The sequence below is a fragment of the Dermacentor andersoni genome, chromosome 8 (genome assembly GCF_023375885.2).
Source record: "Dermacentor andersoni chromosome 8, qqDerAnde1_hic_scaffold, whole genome shotgun sequence".
Taxonomy (NCBI): domain Eukaryota; kingdom Metazoa; phylum Arthropoda; class Arachnida; order Ixodida; family Ixodidae; genus Dermacentor; species Dermacentor andersoni.
The window spans coordinates 155,891,069-155,904,975 of record NC_092821.1 but is presented as its reverse complement, the minus strand read 5'-3'; the positions used below and the strand labels follow the sequence as shown (position 1 = coordinate 155,904,975).

At 48.0% G+C, this 13,907-nt stretch overlaps 1 protein-coding gene across 1 annotated transcript in view; it reads right to left on the bottom strand.

Annotated features, from left to right (window-relative positions):
- Nucleotides 1-6,473: 6,473 nt before the first annotated feature.
- The window catches only part of LOC140219916 (4-pyridoxate dehydrogenase-like), a 98,751-nt gene continuing 91,317 nt past the window's right edge, over nucleotides 6,474-13,907 (bottom strand). The window contains exon 11 of the mRNA XM_072290097.1: nucleotides 6,474-6,900. Within this exon, the coding sequence (XP_072146198.1) occupies nucleotides 6,765-6,900 (136 nt within the window). The 3' untranslated portion in view covers nucleotides 6,474-6,764. The remainder of the gene's footprint in view (nucleotides 6,901-13,907) is intronic.

Genomic DNA, 13,907 nt, shown 5'->3' with positions numbered 1-13,907 from the left:
GAATTCCAGATCAAGCTACAGAACAGGTATTCGGCTTTAAGTCAGGAAGAGGACCTTAGTGTTGAAGCAATGAACGACAATCTTGTGGGCATCATTAAGGAGTGTGCAATAGAAGTCGGTGGTAACTCCGTTAGACAGGATACCAGTAAGCTATCGCAGGAGACGAAAGATCTGATCAAGAAACGCCAATGTATGAAAGCCTCTAACCCTACAGCTAGAATAGAACTGGCAGAACTTTCGAAGTTAATCAACAAGCGTAAGACAGCGGACATAAGGAAGTATAACATGGATAGAATTGAACAAGCTCTCAGGAACGGAGGAAGCCTAAAAGCAGTGAAGAAGAAACTAGGAATTGGCAAGAATCAGATGTATGCGTTAAGAGACAAAGCCGGCAATATCATTACTAATATGGATGAGATAGTTCGAGTCGCTGAGGAGTTCTATAGAGATTTATACAGTACGAGTGGTACCCACGATGATAATGGAAGAGAGAATAATCTAGAGGAATTCGATATCCCAGAAGTAACGCCGGAAGAAGTAAAAAAAAGCCTTGGGAGCTATGCAAAGGGGGAAGGCAGCTGGGGAGGATCAGGTAACAGCAGATTTGCTGAAGGATGGTGGGCAGATTGTTCTAGAAAAACTGGCCACCCTGTATACACAATGCCTCAAGACCTCGAGCGTACCGGAATCTTGGAAGAACGCTAACATAATCCTAATCCATAAGAAAGGCGACGCCAAAGACTTGAAAAATTATAGACCAATCAGCTTACTGTCCGTTGCCTACAAAGTATTTACTAAGGTAATTGCAAATAGAATCCGGAACACCTTAGACTTCCGTCAACCAAAGGACCAGGCAGGATTCCGTAAAGGCTACTCAACAATAGATCATATTCACACTATCAATCAGGTGATAGAGAAATGTGCGGAATATAACCAACCATTATATATAGCTTTCATTGATTACGAGAAAGCGTTTGATTCAGTCGAAACCTCAGCAGTCATGGAGGCATTGCGGAATCAGGGTGTAGACGAGCCGTATGTAAAAATACTGAAAGATATCTATAGCGGCTCCACAGCCACTGTACTCCTCCATAAAGAAAGCAACAAAATCCCAATAAAGAAAGGCGTCAGGCAGGGAGATACGATCTCTCCAATCCTATTCACAGCGTGTTTACAGGAGGTATTCAGAGACCTGGATTGGGAAGAATTGGGGATAAGAGTAAATGGAGAATACCTTAGTAACTTGCGCTTCGCTGATGATATTGCCTTGCTTAGTAACTCAGGGGACCAACTGCAATGCATGCTCACTGATCTGGAGAGGCAGAGCAGAAGGGTGGGACTAAAAATAAATCTGCAGAAAACTAAAGTAATGTTTAACAGTCTCGGAAGGGAACAGCAGTTTACGATAGGTAGCGAGGCACTGGAAGTGGTAAGAGAATACATCTACTTAGGACAGGTAGTGACTGCTGATCCAGATCATGAGAGTGAAATAATCAGAAGAATAAGAATGGGCTGGGGTGCGTTTGGCAGGCATTCGCAGATCATGAACAGCAGGTTGCCATTATCCCTCAAGAGAAAAGTGTATAACAGCTGTGTCTTACCAGTACTCACGTACGGGGCAGAAACCTGGAGGCTTACGAAAAGGGTTCTACTTAAATTGAGGACGACGCAACGAGCTATGGAAAGAAGAATGATAGGTGTAACGTTAAGGGATAAGAAAAGAGCAGATTGGGTGAGGAAACAAACGCGCGTTAATGAAATCTTAGTTGAAATCAAGAAAAAGAAATGGGCATGGGCAGGACATGTAATGAGGAGGGAAGATAACCGATGGTCATTAAGGGTTACGGACTGGATTCCGAGGGAAGGGAAGCGTAGCAGGGGGCGACAGAAAGTTAGGTGGGCAGATGAGATTAGGAAGTTTGGAGGGTCAACATGGCCACAATTAGTACATGACCGGTGTAGTTGGAGAAGTATGGGAGAGGCCTTTGCCCTGCAGTGGGCGTAATCAGGCTGATGATGATGATGATGATGATGAAAAATCTCGAAAGGCAATTCATAAATAAAAACAACTTGCAAGATGGGCTGGGTGGGAATCGAACCAGGGTATCCGGAGTGTGAGGCGGAGACCCCCGCTTTGAAATAGCGAACTCAGCCATGAGTTCGATAGTTCAAAGCGGGACAAAAGTTCCTCTACTGAATGTGGTGTTGCCTTAGAAATGTGCCGTAGAAAGTTATACTGCCTTGTATATAGGTAATTATGAGCATGTAAATCACAGAAGTCGCAGTTACACGAGTAGCGAAGTACGTTTCAGCTACACTTCTTCTGCGCTCTGCGTACACGCAGAGCCATCTTGCGACAAACACAGAAGACCCCCTCCTCGCAATGTACGGCGCTTCCCCGACACGTGACGTGCCACTCGCCCCATGATCGCGTCCGCCTTCATGGCGCGTCGCGGCCCGGCTGTCTGTGCCGATCACGACGTTTAGCTCGCGTAGATCGTTTTGAGTGGGCGGTGCGAACGGGGTGCGATAACGCAATCGCGTTCCACTCTTGAAGGCGCAGCTTAAGCGTCCTGCAATTTTTGCAGGTGCCTTCTTTTCACGTCTGTTAGTAACGTGCTGCAGAACGGATTCATGCAAATGCGGCGTAACACGGGTAACAAGTACAAAGGCGTACCAGCGAAAAGGAGATGACTCGAGACCAAGCGGACGCACACACACACACACACAGCATATGCAAATCTATGTGAAAAAAAAGATCGAGACTTTGGTGACTACAAAATTTGTTTTGTTTGAGCGATTTCATTTAGCGGGGGCAGATCTCCTCAATGTTACGTCAACGGGCACCGGTGGATGTTTCCTCACTGTTGAAGGGCTCCCCAAAAAGGTAAATAACGCAAACTGCACTGATTCACACGAGATTAACCTTGAAATATTCAAATTGGGCACGATCGCAAGGCAAGGTAAGTAAACGGCGCCGAATATTAAGTTGTACTCTATTCAAGCAATTTAAACAACACACGACAAAACACATCTGTCATAAGTAATCCCAGTCCGAAAACTAATTTCCTCGGCATCAACGTCAAAAGCCACCACCATGTACTCGAAAAATCCTGGAGCAGGTGGCAACGTTATGTACTGAGAATAAAATCTTGAATAAAACAGTCGAATTTGCTCTACGTTACTTTATGAAAGCAGTAGTAGTGTGCAGGGGAAATGAAGATCGTAACACCTCGAGAAAGTGAAGTTGTGTCGAACCCCGCTTCCCGGAGGCTATTGTAAGAGAACTGTGAATCCTATCCCCAAGCAATAATCGACGTCTCTATCGCGTGCATTTCTTTCTTTCAAGGCTGCGCGCCAAGTACTTTCAGGTCACGAACGACATGCGCAAGCAACGAAACCACTGAGCGTCCGTCGGTTTGCAGGTGCGCGACTGGTTTACTGGAACCCCGGTTCACCCTGGCATGCGCGCGTGCTGATGGCGCACGTCGTCCTCCTCTGGTCTCGGTAACATGCGCGTCTCGGCGTGACGCAGCATTCCTCACACGAAAGCAGCGAACGCAGATTGTCGAAGAAGAAAAACGCACACAAGACAGATGATGATTATTGTTTGTCGACAAGCCTCGGAGGGCGTAAGTTTTCCTTAGAATGTGTACCGGTCTGCGCAGTTCGAGCGGTCTCAAGCGCCAACAGATCAAAAACGACGAAAGAACACTTCGCTCTACCTCGATCCGTACGCGCACCTAAAGTGAGCGAAATTCTCAATGTCGCGTTCGCAAATCCACGTCTCTTCGTCGGTGACAGCCCTTTGCAAGAATTCATCATTGTCGTCTAATGTACCCGTTGGTTTAAGAAGGTCTCGTCACTTGCTCGACCCGAGGAATAGCCCTTCGTAGCCACTGAAATAACATCGAGCATTTATAACATGCATCGTGGATCCCACATTAGTCTACAACGTCAGGATAACAAAGTAAGCAAATATTGAACTATGAGCAGAGCACTCGCTTTGTTAACTGCTTGCTATTATACTCTAGAGGTGTGTAAGTAGTCGATATCCTTAATACCAATCGAATAGCCTTAGCTATGCCATATTTATTCCATTTGAGAAAGCGCTATCCTAAATTTCAGAATATTTGTTGCTGTTCGAACGTAAAGAATAACGACGCTTGTTAGTGTCTCAAGGGGAATGCCTACGCATACGTTGACTCGTCAGAATGGTTCTGCCGCATCACAGCCGTGGGTGATGCAGGGAGGCACCACTTCCTCTGCCAACGCATGGAGCAGCCAACTTCTGTACAATAACTTTCAGTAATTGCAGAAGAATGTCTCGCATTTAAGCAGCCTATGAATTTGCCCGCTGGAATGAGGCAAACCAATTTTTATTTGGCTAATGTAATCCCTGTTGCATCTCTTCAAACCGACGTGGCGTACTGAGGTATTACATTTCGCTCCTTCAACGAACGAATTTCAACGAATTTGGTAGCGTGCTGTTCTTTCGTCTCATTGCTGTTATTGTCATGGGGAACAAGGTAACTGAATGAAGTTTATCATTTACAAGCTCCTCAGTTGATCGGGAGTGAACATGTGGATGGCATTAGATAAATGTTTCAAGTACAGAAAGGCTTCGAATACCAGGAAAACTTATTAAAAAATGAAGCAGTGTCTGCAACTCTTCAACTCCGCAATGATAGAAAAGGCAATATAGCATCGAAGGCATATTTCAGGAGTCTGGTTTACACCCGGAAATTACAAACGTATAGCACTACTGTGCAATCTTCTCGTTCTCATTCGTGCGGATGAATAGAATTCCGTAGTGCAGGGAAAAATAAGCCGGTTAAGATGAGGCTTTAACTCTGGGGCTCCTATCAAAATACACGAGAGCGGAGAAATCACGTTTCTCGACAAACACTGACCAAAGTTTATCTTTGTTACATTTAGGAGAATAAAGTTAAAAATGTAGCGACTGCACGAAGCATACTTATGATCTAGGTCGACGATATCTTGCAAAAAAGTCTTGAAAATCGCAACATTGTAACATTTTTACGTAAGCATAAGGATATATATAAATATATATATATGTGTGTGTGTGTGTGTGTGTGCGTGTGCGTGTGCGTGTGTGCGTGTGCGTGTGCGTGTGTGCGTGTGCGTGTGCGTGTGTGCGTGTGCGTGTGCGTGTGCGTGTGTGTGTGTGTGTGTGTGTGTGTGTGTGTGTGTGTGTGTGTGTGTGTGTGTGTGTGTGTGTGTGTGTGTGTGTGACAACTGCTCGCTTGAGATGCTCCAACATATGAAGTTTACGGAACTGCATCTATATTGGTGAAGTTAGACATTTGTAAACGTAATGCTTCTTGTTTTTAACTACCAGATTTTTGGCAATTTTTGTACAACATTCCACGCCAACAATCCAAATTCTGCTTCTTGAAGTCACCACACTTTAAATGTATCTTTCAGTACAACAAATTGCTTTCAGGTCGGTCGAGGTTTTTTTTTTTTTTTTTTTTTTTTTCATAAGGCAATTCCTGCGCTTTTACGTTATTTGAATAGGCGGCATCGGAGTTGGCCCCGAACTAAAGCTTCCTCTTCACGTAAGCGTCCCGTTTACCAATGATCTCACTGCTTCTAACGAGTGATGGTCTGGTTGCTGCATGGAGCGATGCCATCGAATGTTTTTCAGCCGAGTTAACACTGCGCGCATCACGTGGCGTGAAACAGACATGGAATATGTTCTACATTACGGCCGCTCACGAAAAAAAATTGACCCTCATTTTATCCAGTTATGTCAGCGCAATATCAAAGAGAGAGGGACGAAATAAAGGTGAAAAGTAGGGACGATAACCCGCAGAAAAAATTCGGTTTGCTACCTTACACTGAGAGTTGGGGAAGGCGGAGGTAGAAGGACAGAATAGGCAGAGCACAGGCACACAGTCGAAGCCTTTCATTATCAGCGCACAAGATCACGTGCAGCAGAGTGACAAGGAAAGGAAAGAAGGAGCTGAAAGGCAGGCAGGTCAACCAGACAAGCGTCCGGTTTGCTACCCCACACATGGAGGCAAGGGAAGGGGCGCATGGAAAGAGGGAGATCACTGAGTGCACGTGGGATGATGCTGAGGCACACCATTGCTGAGCTCTCAGGCCGGTGCACTTCGAGTGCTGTACTAATGCACGAATCACTTTTCCTTCCAGTTACCGATGTGGCCACGGATCGAGTATCTTTCATTCAGAGAACGGTCTCGAGTCCGGTCGGTTTAAAGTCGTCCAAAGTGAGAGGCGTTGTACGTCGTAACGAGGACAGATATGTAATAGGCGCTCGATGGTTTCCTCGCACCTACAGGAGTTACACGTCGGGCTATCGGCCGTTCCCACGGGATAAGAGTAAGCGTACGCAAACGACGCTCCTAGCCAAAAGCGGCACGGCAACGCTGCTTAGCCGCGGCAAAAGTTTGACGGCCGTCGTAGCCGTAATAAAAGAGGCTATAAAATGTTAAGCATGAAACGGTAGCAATGCCGCGCCGTTTCTTTTCTTGTTTTGGGTTTGTTTATTTATAAAAATGAACCCAGTCTCTCTAAATCTTGTCTACAGCTTAAGCACTATGTAAATAAAGTGAGACCATCAGGCAACTAACGCGTGCGCGGCGTACTGAGACACTTCGAAGGTTGGCTGCACTCCACTACTGCGCTGACGAGCGAAGCGCTTCAAATGTTTTAGTTTTCTTTTTTCTGGCAGCTATTCGATTGCTTGTGACGTCAGTGACCACACCAACGTCACCTCAGGCGTTGTCCTTCAATATAATAGCCGCCGCCTTGGCGCCGATCATCAAGACCGGCGCGTTGGTGTTTCCTGTTGTCACAGCAGGCATCACCGAGGCATCGGCGACTCGAAGACCCGTCACGCCTCCTTTCACCCTGCAATTGAAATAGAAAGTACTAAGCAATTGTGGTCGGAAGTGCAATCTGGCTTGTACACATTCTTCTGAGAGTGAGAAAGAAAAATGAAGACTAAATGCAAAAGTTTAGAAGCAGACATCCAGTAGCCGTTACTTATACTGGGTGTCTGAAAAGTGACTGTGCAGTAAGAACATTGGTACGTAGTGGTGAAGAAAGCAGAAAACCTGGTAATGACGACACTAGCGTTTTATTGGGCGAACTTGTACCCGCAAGCAACAGGCTACACTCAATGAACGGCGACAGCGGCGCAGTCGGCGTTCGGCGAAAATCTGATCTCCCGGTCTAAGGAAAAAAAGACGAACGTTATGGCATATGTTTTTACAGACGTTTCGGTCGGAGGACCGGCCTTCGTCGTAGTGAATGCCAGTGTAGTCGCGTCACAGTTATATGTCTAGACACCAGACATGTATCACATGTATCATTTTGTCCCACACGAACATGCGCATAATCAAGCCCTACACAAACAAAATGCAAAGCGACTACCTGGTGAAAAAAGTGTAAAAAGAGCCAGGCAGTTCTGGAAAACACAGCAGATAGTAAAGGTCACTACATGTAATCACATAATGATTCGGTGCTAAGGAATCGCAAGCTGTCCTTGGTTCCACTGTTTGTCGGCTCCTGATGATACGAATAATAAAAAACGGGCCCCTCGGGCGGGTAACCCCCTTTCTTCTCGTGTAAGCAGCACACGAGTAATAAATGAAGGCTAGCGTTATATTACGCACTGCAGCAGAAAGCAGGATTTCAAAACGCAAACACCGACAGATTTAGCAATGCGCACGTGGACAAGAAGCGGTATATTATGCATTATAAATACCAAAACTTTCGATCGTTTCAAAACTGCAATAGTCACGTCCGTAGTATCGGTCATCGTGCGATCCATGCCGCTTATGCCATAGCCACAGCTGCCGGCCGCCGGACACAAACCTAAAGTTTCCCAACATACAAAAACCTCGTACAAAAGGCCACCGTTAGCACGCGCACAAGTAAAAAGGTTATATATATATATATATAAACAAGAAGAAAGGGGGTTAACCGTGGGGCCCGATTTTTATTAGTCATATCATAAGAAGCCAACAAACGCTGACACCAAGGACAACATAGGGGAAATTACTTGTGCTTAATAATTGAAACAAATAAACGATAAATTAATGTAAATTAAAGTGGATGAAAAAACAACTTGCCCCACGGGGGAACCGAACCCACAACCTTCGCATTTCGCGTGCGATGCTCTACCAATTGAGCTACCACGGCGCCGTTTACCCATCCACTTTCTTGGGTATTTATGTGTCCTAGTAGAACCCTGGGAGTGTTAGCCAGCGCCACCAGTCACAGATCTTGGTGGCGGACGTGGAACGTCCTTTTTGCCGCAGGCGTCACGAGAACGTGATCTTTTTGGGCGAAGGCAACGTTCACGTTCACGATCACGTTCTCGTGACGCCTGCGGCAAAAAGGACGTTCCACGTCCGCCGCCAAGATCTGTGATGGTGGCGCTGGCTAACACTCCCAGGGTTCTACTAGGACACATAAATACCCAAGAAAGTGGATGGGAAAACGGCGCCGTGACAGCTCAATTGGTAGAGCATCGCACGCGAAATGCGAAGGTTGTGGGTTCGGTTCCCACCTGCGGCAAGTTGCTTTTTCATCCACTTTAATTTCCATTAATTTATCGTTTCTTTGTTTCAATTATTAAGCACAAGTTATTTCCCCTATGTTCTCCTATATATATATATATATAAGCTGGTCAAGCTCGACGAGCGGCTCAAGCAAGGCAGCTGTCTCGTGTAAAGCCCCTCCATCCACGCGCCACCACCGCTTTCTTAAGTAGCGACAACCTTTGTTGTGCGCCGCCTTTTCTTCTCACACCAAATCCGGTTCCGGTATTTCCGGTTCCAGCATTTCCGGTTTAAAAAATTTCCGTTTCCGGCGTTTCCGCTTCCTGGAGTTGCGCTGCGGGAATTTCCGCTTTGACTGCTGTTAGACGATGGCGAGACGCCCGCGCGTGCTTAGCAGAGCTGTGGCAGTCACCATAAGAAGAATACAAAGGGGACAAGCTGTTGTATTCCGCTGAAGTAGTAGTTCGCGGTCGCTGTTTTCCAAATACACGAAAAACGGCAGTGGTCTCCAAGCGCCCAGGCACTACATTCCACTGTACGTTGTCGCCCGTGTCACAACCCGTCGCAGGTTGACGCGAAGCAGCGAACACGAGCAGATCGCTGGTTACAGTAGGCGGTGGTTCTTGGATGGAATCGCGTTCACAGTTTCAACCGCACCTCGTGCGATTAAAGCCTCTCCAGCGATGCGAAAGTAAACAACGCTAAATAACAAAGCGTCACTTCCACTCGGAACAGGAAGCTGCAGCTACGTAAGTTTCGCTTGACGCCGGAAGCTAAGGGGGTGAGTCGGAGAGGAGCGTGGAGGAGGAGGGCAGGTTGGCAGTACTTAACCTGGTCGGCGGAAACGTGTATGGAGGGGCTTTAGTCTCGTGTACATAAGCACTTCTCACTTCTCTCGTCATCATCATCCATCCCAGTACTTTCACTTCCCTTCCCTCTTCCCCAATGCAGAGGAGCAGACTAGAGCGCACTAGCTCAGGTCGACCTCTCTGTCTTTCCTGTCAATAAATTCTATTCTATTATCCACTTTACAGTATGCCCATAATATTAATGGCATAATTCAGCCCTATCCGTGTTCCTATGGAAGTACCAGTACCATAATGGCTGCCATTAAATTCGAAATTATTTAATTCCAGTATGACTGTTAATAGGGTGCTTAGTGAGAGAACGCTAATGGGCTTCTCAATTGCAGCTTTCCCTCAGGCAAGAGACAAAGCACGAATTACATCTGAATATATACATACATATATATATATATATATATATATATATATATATTGCCACCAGCCTAACAGTTGGCTGTGTAGTGGGTTTGCCGCTTCTGCAGAAGCTGAGGCCGACGACCACGAATACGCACTCTCAGTGACGGTGTCGGACGCGATCTGTCTGCTTCCGTTAGATTCAACTTAATAGTTTTTGCCATATGTATAGTAAGGTGACTGGTGGACGTGCGGGGTAAACTGTTCCATGCACTGTGACCAACAGGAAGCTCCCAACTTAGATCGCGACACCTTCGACGCTGACCTTCGGCGCAACCGGCGACAACTAAGACTACCACCAGAACTGGACACTATCTCAGTAAAGCGTACAACCATGACAACAAGTTCAACGAGTAGCCAGACTGGAGAGACCACCACTCCGCTTCTCCGTAGATTTTCAACACGCCGCGAACCTCAAGGTCGTTTCACGGTGACGCGTTCGAGGATGTTAAGGACTGGCTGGGCCACTACAATCGAGTTGCCAGCGTCAATGAATGGGACGACCACCGGAAGCTCCGGTATGTCTACTTCGCCCTCGAGGATTCGGCGCGCATCTGGTTCGAAGACTTTGAAGCTAGTTTGCGACCTAGCTGGCAAGAATTTTGTAGCCAGCTGCGGAATACCTACGGAAGTTCAGACCGGAAGGAGCAAGCAGAACGTGCTCTCAATTCCTGGAACCAAAGACCAAATCAGAGTGTCGCCATGTTCGTTGAAGACATGTCGAGGCGGTTCCGGCGCGCTGATCCCGGAATGATAGAAGAAATGAAAGTACGCTTGTTGATGCGGAGCGTTAAAGAGCAGTTGTTCGCAGGTCTAGTGCGCAACCACCAGGTACCGTTGCCGAATTCCTCAACGACGCAACGATGGAGCGTGTGCTTCGGCAGCGGTAGTCGCAGTAAGAGTGCCCAGAAAACTTCATATCTCCCTCTCATCTTCCATGGCCACCCCTGATTTGACGACCCTAAGGGAGCTCGCGCGCAGTATTGTACTCGAGGAGCTACAAGTTCATGCAGTGTCTCCTGAATCCCACCTGACTGCTTTAAGTGATGTGGTTAGCGAATAGCTCAGGCGGCTGGTACAACCACTGGTCGCACCGCCAGTCGCAGCCGCTCTCCTGACGTAGGCCGAAGCCTTAAGATCTCCTATGCCGGCAGCCGACTATCCGTTCCACCCCCCCACGCAACAGATGGCACAGCACTCCTCGAGCCCTCAGTACTTTTCGAGCCCTCTGCCTTCCGCAAGCCCAAGTCTAAACGGGCGGAAATCCAGTGTTTGGCTCACCCCAGGCAATCGGCCATTCTGTTACCATTGTGGTGAAGCAGGTCACCTATACCGCGAATGCACATTCCTCCAGATGGGCTTTCCTGGGTTTCGCCCATATGCACGTCGACCCCGTGATGGTGAGCGTCCCCGAGCTATTGTCGAGTACTTGGCGAGCCAGCAGTCCCCGACTCTACCACGACGCCAGTCGTGCTTTCCATCTCCTCGACGTTCTACGTCACCTGGGCAACACTTGCCGTTCGCGCGTGGCGTTGGGGGCCGATCCATTAAGTCCCCAAGCCCACACCTGGGAAACTAGGAGCAGCGACCTCCGGGGGTGGGGCCGCTGTTGACGGATCTATAAGACATCCTCCTCCCCCGATACACCAACCGACTGCCAACGCTTTCCTTTCACTGCCGCATACCGTCGAGTACAAAAGTAATTCCGCAGACATCCCCACTGAAGTCGACGACTACCCGGTCAGTGCCCTCGTGGACACTGACGCCGATTATTCTGTTATGAGTGCCAAACTAGCTGCTGAACTGAACAAAAGTCACAACGCCATGGCACGGACCAAGCCTTCAGATAGCAGGTGGTCATCTCTTGACGCCGATTGGGAGATGCATCACCAGGCTACAAATCCGTCAGTCAAGGTACGTTCTTCGTTTACCGTGTTGGGCGAGTGCTCGCGGAAAGGCATCCTTGGGATGGATTTTCTTCGCGAGCACGGTGCTTGGACACTTCGATCAAGATGCCGACACTGAACTGCACACTGATGCTAGCAGCATCGGCCTCGGTGCAGTCCTCGTGCAGTGGCAAGATGGCGTTGAACGTGCTATTGCTTACGCTAGCCTCACCTTAATTTCTGCAGAAGCGGACTATTCTACCACTGAAAAGGAATGCTTAGCTGTCGTCTGCGCGATAGCCAAGTTTCTGCCATATTTATACGGTTGTCCGTTCAAAGTGGTTACCGACCATCATGCCCTTTGTTGGCTAGCCAATGTCAAATGCCCTTCAGGATTTTTTGCCAGGTGGAGCCTTCGTCTTCAAGAATTTGATGTAACAATCGGCTACAAGACTGCACAGAGGCACACTGATGATGACTGTCTTTCACGCGCTCCACATGCAACGGTGTCAAGTGATGCTGATCATGACGGTCATTTCCTCTGCGCTGTCAATATGTCTGACTTGGCTCGGTAACAGCGGGACGGTTTAGAATTCGGGCAAAAAATGATTCAATTATGGTGTTTTACGTGCCAAAACCACTTTCTGATTATTAGGCACGCCGTCGTGTGGGTCTCCGGAAGTTTAGACCACCTGGAGTTCTTTAACGTGCACCTAAATCTAAGTACATGGGTGTTTTCGCATTTCGGCCCCATCGAAATGCGGCCGCCGTGGCCTGGATTCGATCCCGCGACCTCGTGCTTAGCAGCCCAACACCACAGCCACTAAGCAACCACGGCGGGTCACTCGGGCAGCTAATCGACTATCTTGAAGGCCGAAGTTCGCATCCTCCAGAGACATTCACGCGTTCACCATCTTTGTTTTTTCTCCGCAACAATGTCTTGTATGAAAAGAATTTCTACCCGTCAGCGACTGGACATCTCCTGGTCGTTCCATCCGCGCTGCGTGCCGATATTCTGCCCGCCTACCACGATGAGCCCTCTTCAGGCCATTCCGGATTCGCGAGCACCTTGTCCCGAATTCCACAATGCTACTACTGGCCTAAGCTTGCTGAGGAAGTGAAGCATTATGTGAAAACTTGCCGCAACTGCCAGCGCCGAAAGGTTCCACCTCAGCGCCCAGTCGGTTTCCTGAAGCCTGTTACATCACCAACACAACCATTTGAACAAATCGGCATGGACTTGCTCGGGCCCTTCCATAAATATTTTGCTGGCAACCGCTGTATCGTGGTTGCAACTGATTACCTGACGCGATACTGCGAAACTGGGGCCTTCCAGCGAGCCACTGCCAGTGACGTTGCGCACTTTTTCAGCCACAACATAGTCCTCCGGCATGGTGCACTAGCAGTAGTAATTATGGATCGTGGTACAGCTTTCACAGCTCAGATGATGCAAGACGTCATGATGCTTAGTGGTACAGCTCAGGTATAACGATCGCCATCGCCAGGTTGTCTACCAACCGGCTGATCAAGTTTGGGTATGGACTCCGATTCGCCAACGCTGCCGGTCGGAAAAGTTACTGCGCCGCTACTTCGGCCCCTACAGAGTCCTCCATCGCCGCAGCGAGGTCAACTACGAAGTTCTCCCACAGGACACGAGTCGGCGATCCCGTCGCGTGCAGCCTGCGGATGTTGTCCATGTTTCCAGCATGAAACTGTACCACTCACGTTGACCAGACCATTCTCCCTTCCACTCGCCTTCATCCCGCTTGTGTGACACTTCCCTCTTCACAAACTTTATCAGTTTTGCCGTGTATGTGCTTTGTCTTGTTTTTAACTGTTTCGCATTTGAAGCATCGAGACTATGCTTTTTGAAAAGGGGGGTGGTAATGCTACGAGCATAACAGTTGGCTGTGTAGTGGGTGTGCCGCTTCTGCAGAAGCTGAGGCCGACGACGACGAAGACGCACTCTCAGCGACGGTGTCATGTGCGACCTGTCTGCTTCCATTAGATCAAAATTAATAGTTTTTGTCATATATATGGCAACGTGACTAATATATATATATATATATATATATATATATATATACAGAGAGAGAGAGAGAGAATGACAATGGTTTTGCTGCATACCAGTTGCACTTGCAATCGACGAGGCAGTGCGTGTGCCGAGTGAGATCCCGAACACTTTGCAATGTCGCGAACGTGGT